At 47.0% G+C, this 14,144-nt stretch overlaps 1 protein-coding gene across 1 annotated transcript in view; it reads left to right on the plus strand.

Annotated features, from left to right (window-relative positions):
* The first annotated feature begins 236 nt into the window (after window positions 1–236).
* PLCXD3 (phosphatidylinositol specific phospholipase C X domain containing 3) overlaps window positions 237–14,144 on the plus strand; it is a 158,584-nt gene continuing 144,676 nt past the window's right edge. Inside the window, exon 1 of the mRNA XM_074994306.1 lies at window positions 237–339. Coding sequence (XP_074850407.1) covers window positions 237–339 — 103 coding nt within the window. The remainder of the gene's footprint in view (window positions 340–14,144) is intronic.

Here is a 14,144-nt window from a genome sequence, read left to right on the forward strand (position 1 = left end):
GTGGTGGTGGTGGGAGGGGGAGGGCTCTGCCTCCCAGCTGCTCCCTGCGGAGTCGGGGCCGTTCGGAATGATTCGGCCCATTAGCATGTGCCTGCGCCATCCTGTGGGTGTGGCGCGGCGCGGCGTGGCAGGGCTGGGGGAGCCGCCCTCGGATTGCAGGCAGTGAGGCTGCCAGGCAGAGGCGGGCTCGGGCCAGCGCGGGCAGCGGCAGCGGCAGCAGCAGCAGCAGCAGCAGCATGGCTTCGTCGCAAGGGAAGAGTGAGCTGAAATTCGCGGACTGGATGGCAAGTTTGCCGGCGAGCATCCACAGCCTCCCCCTCACCAACCTCGCCATCCCAGGTAGGAGCCCCCGCCCGGGGAGCGGCGCGAGTCCTGCATCTCGGCTTGGGCGGAGGGGGGAGAGTCGCGCGTGGCTGGCACGGCCACGGCTGCCTTTGTGCCGCGGGGCGCTCCGGGGAGCCTGCTGGGTGCCCTTCTCCTCCCACCATTCGCCGCCGCCGCCGTGGCGACACTGGACTGGCCGGATCGGGCGAGGTCTTTGCCCGACTCTCCGGTGGAGTCATTCATATTCTCCTCAGGGCTCGCGCCAGGAGGCGAGCAAAGTTCGGGGCCGGCTCAGCACAGCGCCTTTCCACGCAATGCTGCGCGGCGTATGGGCAGCGGGGTTGGGCGGGGGGGTGCAGATGTGCCAGGGAATCAGCTCCCCGGGTTCCGTGGCTGGGAGGGAGTCAGCCAAACTGGAGGGCGCCCTGGCTCTGTGCTGGCCCGACCTGTGTGCGTGGTGGGAGCTAGGTTGGTCCCAGGGTGGGTCTTTCCTGGGGCCAGTTTGGGTTTGGGGGGCGGGGACAGAGCTCAGCTCCAGGTCAGTTTTACTGCCTGCTGACCACATCCTTCTGCAAAAGACTCACTGAGGGCTGGAAGCTCAGGCAGCCCAGGCGCAGGAGAAATCACTTTGTCTTAACTTTTCAAAGGACATGCACTATCTGGAGCGCTAGACTCACTGCATTCGCTTCTCCTGCTCCCCACTTTCCAACAGATCACTGAGCTGGTATTAGCAAAGCTTTGGAACGGGAAAGAACTTTTCTGGGACTGTTTAAGGAGGATCGTTATTACGCACACTCCATTGTCAAGGCAATGTCAAATGCAGGGTACCCATGTCTTTTGGAGAACACAAAAAGGGCTTTATTGCGTGTATGGGATGTGGCTGTTCAAAAGCCACAGGAGCTGGTGGGAACTCCTCAGCTGTCATTTTATAGGGTCTGTAGCAGGGCTCTGCCACGCTTGTCTGCTTCTGAACTCTGTGGTTGGAGCCAGACAGACCAAAGGTAAAAATCAGACAGATTTTAGAAAATGCTCCTGCGTACTCAAGAATTTACCCTATTGAAATGTGTTTGTGTAGCAGAGTGTTCTGTGGGAAAAGCAATACCACCAGAACAATGGCCAAAACCAATTTGTATTCAGCAAATGCTAAATGGCAACTCTAAGAGTGCTAACAGCTTGCTGGACATGTTTATTTGGCAGCTGCATCAGTCTCAGTTTTTTTTTTTTGTTTTTTTTTTTAACATCTGTCTCTCATCCCCCTTCTCTGCATTTGAAGCTGATTCTCAAGTACCTGACGAGTGGTTCAACTACAGCCTTGGAATACCTGAGGCTACTTGTCTTATTATAGGGTTGCATATGTGGGATAGCTGACACACTAAATTTGCTGCAGCAGAAGGTGGTAGTCTGCAGGGGTGTGCCACTTAACACTGTGCTGCTGATGCTTTCAAGCATTTCTAAAGAAATGGACTCTTCGGGGCTAACTCCAGAAATGAGTGCCTTGTGGGTACATGAGTATGCATTGACTTGGAGGATTGAAAACCAAATGAGATAAAGCCATTGATTGGTATTAGAAGTGATAGAAACTTCTATGATTGAAATGATATCACATATATAGATATGGCCTGCCTTTGTCAGACATTTAGAGTATAACTTAGCATGTATCCCACTTTCTTTATATAGCATGCAGTTTGTTTGCTATACATAAATGTTCAAAATGGTCTTGTCAGTTTGATTACAATTCCTGTTTCCATTAGAAGATCATGAAAGAACCCCTCCTCATCTCCCATCTTTAAAAAGGCTTTGCCATTGAAAATATGTATGAATACGTTGGGCTGACTTCTAAATGTTATCTTGCATTGGTCCAGGTCTACACTTCAGAATTATGTCAACTAATTTATGTTGGCTTACAGCCATCATAGCTCTTAGTTTGCTTGTATGTGCACACTTGGCTTCTTGTGGCAGCAGCGTACATTGTCGTCAGGAGTGCTTTTATGAATTGTATTGTTTGCGTGGGGTAGTGTGGAATGGCTCCTAACAGTCCATGGAAGCAACACAATGTTTACACTGAGGCTGCATTACAAATACATTGATCGTGATTGTATGCCACTTAGGGAACTGGTGTTACTAAATCAGTGTAAGGAGGCACTTGTGCCAGTGGGAGCCAAATTTGAGGAAACACATCCACAGGTAGATCAGCCTAGCTGTGCAGTGTAGACCACAGGTTAGTCTTTGCTAAATGAGTCAGTGTCGTGCCACAATTGCAGTGTAAATGAGCTGACATAAATCTACTGATTTTAAACTCAGCTAAATAGAGGAAATTATGAAAACTGTAAAACCCTCTGAAAATAGCACTTCTTGTAAATAACATATGAAGACCACATCTACACAAGAAGCCTCTGTCGACAGAAATCACTGTTGGAAGGGGTTTCCCAACAGATCTTTTGTTGACAGATCACATCTACACATAAAAGCAGATTGAAAGAGCAGTCTGCTCAGCCAACAGACAGCAGTCGGACTGCCCTGCTCTCTGGAAACAGAATGGCTAACTGGACGCTGTGCAGATAGGGCTGCCCTGGAGCGCTTACACGGCTGTGTTATCGACAACCTTGTCGAGAGAGGTGTTATAGCTGAACGCAGAGGGCGGAGAGGTATGACACTGCTGGCAGATGTACTGAGTTTTGTTGACAAAGTGCATTTTGCATGTAGACACTCTGGTTTTTCCTGACAAAAGACCAGTTTTGCTGGGAAAAGCCTCTTGTGTAGACATAGCTGAATAGTGGTGAACTGCTAAAAATGTATAGTACGTGCTGTATGCACTTTTGCAGGGAAAAAGAATTACAAACTCCTAGCATTTGTGTCTCTTCCATGCACAAGACCATTTCTTTCAGCAATAGCATTTACTTGTGTCACTTTGCCAGCGTGAAAGGGGCAATGCAAGAGTAAAGGGGTGCTATACCTTAAAATCATGACAAACTTGGTATAAAGTAAACTGGTATTCTAGGAATTTCAGAAGAGCTTAAGAGAGAGAAGTGCACAGTTTACATTGAGTTTAAAAGGATAGTATTTCATTTCCCTGGTATATCTGGAAATCCCAGTTTTGATGGTGAGCTATGGTGAGGTTGTGTATGTGAGACAGAGAGAGAGGAAGAGAGACAGACAGTAAATACTGGGAGTGGCTGGCCAATTACAAAAGCAGTTTCTCTTCTCCTGATATTCACACCTCCACATTAGATACTGATAATGGGCCACATCCTCCCTGACTGAACTGACCTTGTCATCTCTGGCCATCCTCATGATTGGGACTCCCTCCTATAAATTTAGACCCTCCTCTGGAACCCCCTGACTCATGCATCTGATGAAACGCATCTTTGTCCATGAAAGTTTATACTCCAAAATAGCTGTTAGTCTATAAGGTGCCACATGACTTCTTGTTTCTGAAGATAATAAATACTGAGTTTCAGTATTTGACTTCATTTTCTGAAGCATTTCAAAAACATCTTATGTAAAATGTCAGTCTAGTCCCTGAACCAAATAAGGGAATGAATGATAGCTCACACTGTCTGATTTGCCAGGATTACTAGACCAATTGTTCTCCACCTCCTTCTCTTTTTTTTTCGATAAAAAGATTCTGTTTAACAATACGCTAAATTGAGGCACAATTTGGTGTCGCAGTCTGAGAATGCTAATCAGGTTAGTAAACCTAGATCAACCCAGTGGTTCTGGGATTAACTGGAAGCCTGTTCCCCCAAGCCCCTGGAGAAATTTTCTGATATGTCCTTTTGTACTGTACCAGCTGCTCTAACAGTCTAATGTATGTTATAATGGCTCTTAGGTGTCCCAGTAAACACTTTTGATAAGTGTCAACATTTTTTACCTCATTTCCTAAACCCCAGCTGCCGGTGCACTGAAAGTTGTATCACCAGTCAAAGCAGATATAATTGCAACTGTTGTTTACTAGTGGTGTTTTTGTTTTTGTTTTTAAACATCATAGTAGTTTCTTCTTTACAGTTTGTACCTGTATTTTTGCTGTATATTTGAGTCTCTCGTTGTGTTCACAGTAAATTCTGCAGCATTTTTGGTATTGGTTGAATATGTCCCATATAAGAAAGTATTAATATCCAGCTACAGAAATCTATATAAAGGACCAATCACTTGGTCAGATTGTGCTCCTGTTATAAAAACGCAGCTTACTGTTTTTGTGTAATAGCTTTTAATTTGCAACAAGCAAAATCTTTTTTTCACAGTGTTGCAAATAATGACAAGCTGACTTAAAATGTATCAAGACATTAAGTGCAAAGCTTAGCTTTTTGTGTGTGGTTTATTTTTTTATTACGATAGATTTTTAGGTCAGTTCTGAGCAGATCATTAAATTATTTCCAAACCTGTTCAATTAGATTTGATGCTCATGAAGGGTACTGCCTGCTTGCTTTCTTGACATCACTAAGAGCCTATATGGTATGAAATTTCGTGCTGTTTTTCAGCAGCTGCAGCTGAAACATTGCTGTAAAGTAGATGCTAATTTTCCTATCGTAGTTTTGCCCAGAGATGTGAGACAGCACAGTCCATAACAAAGGAACTTTCCTCCCCCCTGCCCTGCCAGCGTACCTCAATACTCTACAGGAACAACTATCTCGAAGAATCAGAGGGTGTTTGTCTCTCTGTATACTTGATCGATGGCTGCTTCACTGAGTCTGCTAACAGTGCCAGCCAGCACCAATATTAGGATTAACTATGAAGCAAATTCTGTGGTCTTTAACTGAGTACAATTCCCATTGATTTCAAAAGGAAAATTATGTATTTGAAGTGGTTCTCATTCAAATGAATGCAAAACTCTGATAGACTTCATTGGCACAAGATCAAACCCTCTGGAATTTGGTCCTTTGTTCTTGTAAACCATTAACCATCCCAAAGCACATCCAGTGATCCAGATCTCTAATTCTTAAATGCTGGTATTAGGTCATGCCACTTGTTTTCCTGAAGAGTGCATTTGGAAGCATGGCACACGACTATAACCCAGTTCCACAAAGGGACACGAGCACTGTGATGCTCAGTGTCACAATGCCTAATTTTCAGGCACCGTGGGTATCGGGGATAACAGTGGAATGCACAAAGCCAGTGCGATGAGCGGGGAGGGATAGGTACCTTAGCATGCTGGTCTTTGTGGATCGCATCCTTTAATACTTGACAGGGAGCCACCTAATCTAGCCAATGGGGGTATTGCTGTCTTAGGCCACACCTCTATGGGAAAAAGTGCTAGCAGCAGCACCTTGATTGCTGACAAAACTGCAACAGGCAGAAGACTGCAGGTCAAGTTAGAGGCAGCTCATCACTTCCTGTTGGGGAATTATGAGCTAAGGTTGGCAGGCCCCCTGGTTCCCAGAATCATATCCTGACTCCTGGAGGCTACCTCAGCCAAAGGGTGCTAACAGTCCAGGCCAGCAGGGGAGTAGGAGTAGGCACCCTTTCTTTCATTCTGCGTCACGCAAAGAACTGGCCAACTCTGTCTGGCTCCTGAGGCGGGGAGAGGGCAGGTGATCTCAGTGTGCTGCCTCCACCCAGAGCACTGACTCTGCAGCTCCCATTGGCTGGGAGCTCTGGCCAGTGGGAGCTGCAGAGATGGAGCCTGAGGGCAGGAGCATGTGGAGACTCTCTGGTTCCCCTACTTAGGAGAAGTCACTGACAGAGGGATGTATCTTCAAGACCCACAGCACCTGGGATAAGACCTGACCCTCCTACTCCCCCCACACACCTCAATTCCTTGCCCCAGCCTAGATCTTGCACCCCACACCCAAACTCCTTCCTAGAACCCACATTTCCTCCTGCACTCCAACTCCCTGGCCCAGCCTGGTGAAAGAGAGTAAGGGTGTGGGAGAGCAAGAGACAGAGGTTGGGGTGACGCTTTGGAGAAGGAATAGAACAAGGGTTTGGCCTTGGAGAATAGGAGGGATGAAAGCAAGGAAAGGGTCTTTCAGTTTGCACAGTTAGACAATTGGTGACCCTATTATGAGCACCTTGGTGGTAGTTACTAAGCTAGTGAAGTAGTTGGAAGGATATCAGGAGGAGGACAGGAAGCAAGGGGGGGAGCTCAGAAGGCTAGCTGTATGAAGAGGAGAAGTTGCATGGAAAACTCTTGCTGCAATAGGTTAGTGTTGTGTTCTGTTTGCAGAAAGAGCTGTGCTATAAAAGTGGTGAAAAGCAAACAGCTTGGACTTCCCATGATTGTCAAAGGGTGGAAATGGGCTAGGCGGTCTGCTAGTAGTGGGGGCACCCTGTGACAAGTGGGAGCTAATCCAGAGCCCTTAACACTATAGTGGGGTCTGGATGTGAAGGGGGGAGGTTCTACTCTGGCTGGTTGAGCAACAGATACACAGGACCCAGCTGGTGCAGGGAATAGCACTTGTGGGTAGGCAGACAGAGGAAAGACAAAGAGGTTGTAATGGGCTTTATTGTCCTTGAACAAACAGTTTTCTGCATAGCCTCCCTGAGGCTACATGCATCTCCCTTCAGAAGCATCAGCCAGAATCATTACGGGCTGTGATCAGGAGAGGAGTGTGCGGAAGCAGACTTCCTACATAGAAAGCTCTATCACCTCCTTCCCCCACAACTAGGGAAGTAGAAAGAAGGTAGATAAACCTTCTTCATGAAAACCTGGAGATGTAAGGTAAGGGGTGAGCAAGGGTCCCCCACCTGCCCCTACAGTAGTCTCATTACCTGTGTGTATGCAGGGCGGGGGGAAAGAAGGAGACAGAGACTGCTTACACATGAACTGTGGGGTTATGGACCTGTGTGGGTGGGCAAGTACAAAAGAGAGGATCTGGGATAAAAAGACTGTTCATTTCAAAATAGGCTGGAGAACTAACAGGGGAGTTGTAGACTCAGCAAATCCATGTTTCCAGGTCCTAAGCATGTTGATTAAACCACAGTGGAAACAGAGAGGGCTGATGATTATTGTCCAATGTGTGCTTCAGGAAAAGAACCCTTATTTTGTGGCTGTCCCTCTCCCGGTGGCGGGGGAAGGAAGACTTACATGGCAGAAGGTACATGTAATCAAGTCCTCATTACCCAGTGTGGTTGTGATAGGACTGGATTGGACTCAGTTTCCTTTGAGTCGGAAGGACAATTGGTATAAAAGGAGACACCAATAAATGGCTTAATGAGTAATTTTGAATGAAGACCCCCCCAGATAGCCCTCCATGAGTGGTGTAAAAGCACTTCAGACATACATTAGCAAGCCCGGAAAGAACTGGAGGATGGAGGTTGGTAGTGGAGAAGATTTTAAGAAGGTGGCAGTGGATCAGGAAGTACTGGAGCAGGGACATCTAGAGGAAAAGGAGGACATAGACTTGGCTGACTCCCAGAAGGAGCGAGCTGTGAGCAAGGCTGAGAGAGCAGGCAGGCTGAAGAGAAGGAGGAGGGTTCTAATAGTGAGGTCTCAGTGGCAAACTAAATACGATTATCCTGAGTCAGGGTGAGACAAGATAGAGACCAAAGTATTGCAGCTCTGGAGGGACAACTTGCTTTGTGTTTACAAACAGGTGCAAAGGAAAGCAGAGTTAAGGTCAGTGGGGTGTAACTGGCAGTGACCTAAGGGCTGAGACAGTGCTAAGGGGAGACACTGCATCCTTAGGTGTACCTTTTGTGGGTGTAAGGCACGAACCCCTCACTGGTGGCCCATGTGAGCCAAACTGAAAGAGCAGAAAACGCTCCATTAGAACTCCAACCACATGAAGAGAGTAAGGCTCAAACAGTGAAGAAGACCCTTAGGAGGCCAGAAAGGTCTCAAGTGAAGTAGGGAAAGAGGTATGTGACAGTGCTAACTGCAGCATGAAGAAGGCTGTAGGTCAGTGATGGACAACCTACGGTAGTGAGTGTGTCACGAGTGACCCTCCTTCATCTCAGTGGGCTGCAAGATTGTCATAACTAAGATGGTCTCCTGGGATAGGGTAGCTTTGCTAAATGGGCTTACGTACCTTCGATATGTGGGATGTGCTGACTGAATGGTAGCAATGCTTTGGATGCAGAGGGAGTACAGAGATCTCACAGTTAATATTGTGACCAATCAGCATGCACTTCACTTCATTGTGCCCTTGCTTTACGTGAGTGTCATCTTAGTAATACCTGTAGGAAGAAAAATGCAGATGGGAACCAGCAGAAACTGGCAACTCCGTAGGTGGGCAATGGTAAACAAAATATTTTGTGGGCTGCTCATAGAACCCTGATGGGCCACATGTGGCCCACAGGCTGTTGGTTGCCCACCAGTGTTGTAGACCCATGCATGAAGCTGGAGACAGTTACTCACTTTCTAAGGGGGATAATAAGCGCTTGTGTGGTAATTATTGAGCTAATGATATTATCAGGAGGCTATAAGTGGAAGGACTAGGAAGCCAGAGGGAGAAGCTCAGAAGTTGTAATAAGCTTGTTTCATGTCTGGTCTGCAGCAGAACTGTTCAGTATCAAGTTTGTGAAAGGTGAATGCCTTGGGTGTGTTTGTGACTGTGAGAGGATGGAAACTGGCTCAGCTGTGTGCACCCTGGCTAGCAGTGGAAGCAACCTCTCACAGAGTTCACGTCAGAAGTTCAGGTTGCAGGGAGACATCCACTTCTGCTTGCAGTCCACACCTGGGGACTCCTGTCTTGAAGTCAGGTAGCTTATGTGCCTCAGTCAGTTCTTGTGAGAATTTATTCACGAGACACCTATTTGACTCAGAACAGCTGGAGGCAGTGCTCCTGCTGCTCACCATACATCTTCCAGGCTCCTGGTCAGAGCAGTCAGCTGAGATGTGGGTTCATTCTCATCTCTGAAGAAGAACTGAGATTTGAATCCAGGTCTTCCTACCTCTCAGAAGGCTGCACTAGCCGCTGAGCTGTGGGCTTTTGTGAGGTGGGGAGCTCTCTCAGTCTCGCCTGTTAAAGTTGTTCCACTCCATGTAAAGGCTCAGTCATTGGGCCATCAAGAGCATGACTGTTTAGCATAGTAGGAGCCTAGGCTCCCATCTCAGAGGTGGGAGACCCCAGAGTTCAGGCCCCCCCCCAGTGAGTAATTAGTCATCTATAGTGAAACAGCTGCAACAGAAGAAATTCAGAGAGCACAACCTCAAAATATCCCGTCTCCCTGGCAAGAGAGAGAGGCCTGCGACTGCCTGTCTTCTAGGTTCATGGCCCTCACTGGAACTTAGGCATCTGGATGCTACAAAGAGGCAACGGCATGCATGCCCAGAGGTAGAAACCTAGGTGCAAAGGGAATTTCTCCCTGGAAATTTAGCCAGCTACATAGCTGAGGTGGGAGTTAAGAGACGCTGCAGTTCACCAAACACAAGGGTTGCCAACCCTCCATATTTGTCCTGGAGGGTCCAGGAATTATAGATTAATTTTTAAAGATTGTCAGGTGATGAAACTTCCAGAAATATATCCAGTGAAAACTGGGATTTAAACATCTGTGCAGAACCATCGCATCCATAGGATGAAATGGGGCAGCCACCCTGTGCCCTGCATTTTTGGAGCGCTGCACTTCAGAGGCAAGTTGGGGGCAGGAAGGGGCTGATGGTGGCAGCAGGAGTTGGTCCTGTGCCACCCTCTATCCTTGCCCAGATGTATTTACCTTTTTTTGCCCGCAGCCCCTTGGGCTGGAGCAGCTGCACAGCTCACTGCTCTTTGCCCTGCTGGCCTTGCCTGCTGGTTATCGCAGGGTCCTAGTGCTCCACCTGGCTCATGCCACGTCAGCAGCCTGTACAGAGAAGCTTGACCTAGCCTGCCCCTACCCCTTACCCTTACGCCATGGAGGCATGGACCCTTCCCTCGTCTGGCAGTGGGACCTCCACCAGTACGGTGGGCTCCCTCCTAGCACAGATAAGTAAGTACCAGTAGCCAGTCGTCATCAGACCCCTCCCCCCATAGCCCAAAATGAGTGTTGCCCCCAGTACCCCACACTTTCACCTTCCACTGCCCTTTCTCCCTTGTCCCAGCACTGGGTATGCAGGAGTCTGTGCCACCAGGCTCCAGGCCAGAGGGGAACAGCCCTTATCCACCCCCTGGCTCCTTGCCCCTTTCTGCTCTCCACCAGCTCCAGCCTTGGGGATCCCTTCCCGTACCAGGCCAAGGGACCCACAATTTCACCACTGCTCACCAGGGCTGGCACATGACAGAATAAAACAGCAGTGGGTTTCCACTAGCTCCCACCGTTTTACGAGCTTTAAAACTCAACCTTTCAAAATGCTCTAAAATCTGAAAGGTTGCTCTGGAAATCTGCCTCCATGGGAGCAGAGTAGTACTAGTGATCCAAATTCTGGGTGATTTGCCCAGAGGGCCCCTGAGTCACAGATTGCTCCTCAAACTTGTTGCCTTCTGTTCTGTTGAACAGAGAGTGAGGTACTAAGTATGTCTGGATGAATCACAGTTAGACAGAAGGAACTCACCCCATTGCCAGTTAATATAACTAAGGATAAGTCGATCAAAACCCCATTAGACAAAAGGAGTTTTGTGATAGATGCCTGTAGAGGAGTGTTTCTTAAACTATTTTCTGTGGAACACTGGTGTTCCGTGAACAACACACAGGTGTTTTGTGGTCTCTAGACGTTTGAGAGGGACTGTTGTAGGGTGTCACAATTTGTGAATCTTGGGAGGTAGCAATTTGATTTTGATGAGGTTGTAATCTGGAGATGCGTGGGTGAGAAAGGGCTAAGCGAGTTGGGCATGTGAATGCTTCCAGTAGAAGTATTAGGAGTCAGAGGAGTGGAGAAGTTAGAGGGAGAGTGCGGGGAGAAAGTGGGTTGTGGGGTGGGAGATGGGTGGGGAGAAAGAAACTGGTGGTGGTTTGGGTGAGGAAGATAAACAGCACCCACCACTCTGCTAGTCCTCCATGTTCCAGTGCTCCCCAGCTCTGCACTCCAACACACCCACACCCCCAGCTAGCATACCATGGCTAGCACTAGCAGGCACAGAGACAAATGGAGAAAATATAGCTTCAGGTGCTACAAAAGTTCATCCCTGAGGGAACAATTACTGCCCTTCAGTTTCTTAAATCACTTGACCGTGCCTTCCCAAACACAGCAATTGCACACACAGGATTTTGCTGAAAATCCCACTCATGGTGGCTTCAGGAGAGCAAAGATTTTCCAAAATAAAAATTATTTAGCATTACCCACAGGCATCTCTCTCTCGAGAGGCTGGGTGGACTTGCCATTCTCTCCAGTGAGCAGGAAGTAGGATTCCCATGACACGAAAGCAGAGTTTGCGAAAAGGGAGTCCAGGAAGCTGGATGTCAGAATGTAAGTGGTGTGGCTCTGATCATGATCAGTGAGGTGGTTTTGTCTTAATTATATGAACTTCATTATAATTACAGAAAAGAGCTACAACATAACAACATTAGAATTGTACAGCTTGGCATTAGCAATATTTAAACTGCAGCCAGCAGCTGTCCTTCAAGTTGATTGCAACTTGGTATCACCTGTATTTAAAAAAAAAAAAAAAAAAAAAAAAAAAGCGGAGCCACCCCATGTTGGTGACTTGTCCCAGGCCCCACATTCCCCTAGGGACAGCATTACACCTGTGTCTGGGGTTTAGGTGCCTAAGTACAGTTCCAGAGTGTGTGGAAAGATCTTAGTGCACTTAGGTTCCACCACAATTGTAATCATAATGTCTGCTGCTGATATTGTATCCAATATTTATTTCCATGACTTTATTTCCATAACTGACAGCCTGCAAGGATCCAAGGTGGGAGAGGGCATATTTTTTATTGGTGTGACATCTGTTGGTGAGAGAGATGAGCTTTCTCTTGCTAACAGAAGTGCTCCAATCAAAGATATGACCTCTCTCACGTTGTCTCTCTAATAGCCTGGGACTGACATGGCTATTTCAATAATGCACAGGCTTTACTCGGAAGTCAAGCATAGGACTTATATTCTTCTTTAAGAGGAAATTAACTTCCAGGAGCTCATATTGCTGTTTGACAAAATTTCTCCTGTATGTACACATTTTAATAGTCAGCTTTAAGTGCATGTAACTGTTAGGTTATTAAACATTTGGATGCATAACTTCCACCATGTAAGGAGAGGTGCAGCTGCAAGAATTTCAGATCTTTCTGGTTTTTAAACTTCTGAATTCTTAAGATTTAGGAAATGAAACTGTAATCACTAGTGGGTAATATCTCTTGCAAGTCATATTTATTTTCCCCCGTCTTCATTTTTTGGTAAATAGAAGTGGTTTTATTCTTCCCTATCAGACCTAAACTACTTTTGTAGCCAGAGAAGTACTGATTTTAAATAACAGATTATCTTAAAGTTTAATTCAGATCATGAATATTTATTCTGACCTACTGTCACAGGAAACAAGATATTGGCTTAAAATCATATTCACAGGCCTAATAGATTTCTAATTGCTTAACCCAGGGGTGTCCAACCTTTTTTTCATCGGGGGCCACCTGGCAATTTTTCGTGTTTGGGGGGCACCAAACACAAACCACTCCCCAGACGTAACCCCCCTCGCAGCCCCAGCTCTCTCCTGCTGGCCCCACACCCCAGCCACGGCTCTGCTCCCAGGGCTGGCAATTGCTTGGTGCTCTGGCTGCTGGGGCTCTGCTGCCTATGCCGCACCCTGGCTGCCGGGGCTCTGCCCCCACCTGGCACCAGCAACAACTTTGGACCGTAGGCTGCCTGTTGGACACCCCTGGCTTAACTGACGCAGAAGATGTTCCAGTGTGATAGAAATGTGTTGATTTTATGAACAACTATCAGTAAAACTTCTCATTGTCTCTAATCCCAAGCACAGTATTCAGTGTGCTAATTGAACAGGCACGTACATAACTGCTTTCAAGCTACTGTTTCACTTCCATAATCTGGTTTACAGATACATTCAGCCAGGCGTGAGGCCGTATATTCTGAGTTACAATAATTGTTTATCTTTTACAAGGTTCTGTTTGGTTTGTCACGTTAATCTAATACACGGAGTGATTGAATTTTTCACTGCTTAGATTCTTGTTGATCACATTTCTACAGTTGGTATTAGATTTTGCCACTGCCTTGTCTAAATACATTAACTGGATGTAGTCTCAATAATACTAACTAGGCAGCTGTTTGATTGCCTAAAATCAGGACACTTTTCTAACACCACAGTATGGCAAACTATTTATCCCTGAAATAATTGTAGAGTCAACTTTCTAAAAACCAGAAACCTTTCAACTTTGGATGATCCCAACAAGTATTAAGAAGATCTCCTATAACATGGTGTTTCTTCCAGCACTTTGCTGTTATGTCTGTATCTATTTTGTTGTAAAAGACACTAGTGGAAAATTATAATTAGATATTTTAGCACAGAGTCATCCCCAGGAGAGGGAACTTGCAGCTGGTAACAACAAGTGGACAATAATCTCATAACTACTAGAAAGCAAGAATGTACATTTAACTTCCCTATTTGTAACAGAATTGCCAACTTCTTAAACGCACAAACTGAACTGCCCTGTCCTGCCCCTTCTTTAAGGCCCTGCCTCCCACTCCCTCCATCCACCCTCCGTCTGTCACTCATTATCCCCCACCCTACTCATTTTCACCAGTCTGCGGTAGGTCAGTGGAGTGCAGGAGGGGGTGAGGGCTCTAAGGCAGGAAGTAGAGTGCAGGAGTCATCTCGGGGCGGGGAGGTGAGATGTGGGGGAGTGTGGGGTCTTGGTAGTCCTTGCTGCAGCTCTTAGGAAGAGACTGCTAGGTTCCTGCGCCCTTGGTCACAGGGAGGCTCTGCATGGTGTGCTTACATTCATAGGTGCCACTCCTACAGCTCCCATTAGCTGCAATTCCTGGCCAATGGTAGCCGCACAGGTAGCACTCAGGGTGGGGGCAG

Source organism: Carettochelys insculpta, chromosome 5 (assembly GCF_033958435.1).
Source record: "Carettochelys insculpta isolate YL-2023 chromosome 5, ASM3395843v1, whole genome shotgun sequence".
Classification (NCBI taxonomy): domain Eukaryota; kingdom Metazoa; phylum Chordata; order Testudines; family Carettochelyidae; genus Carettochelys; species Carettochelys insculpta.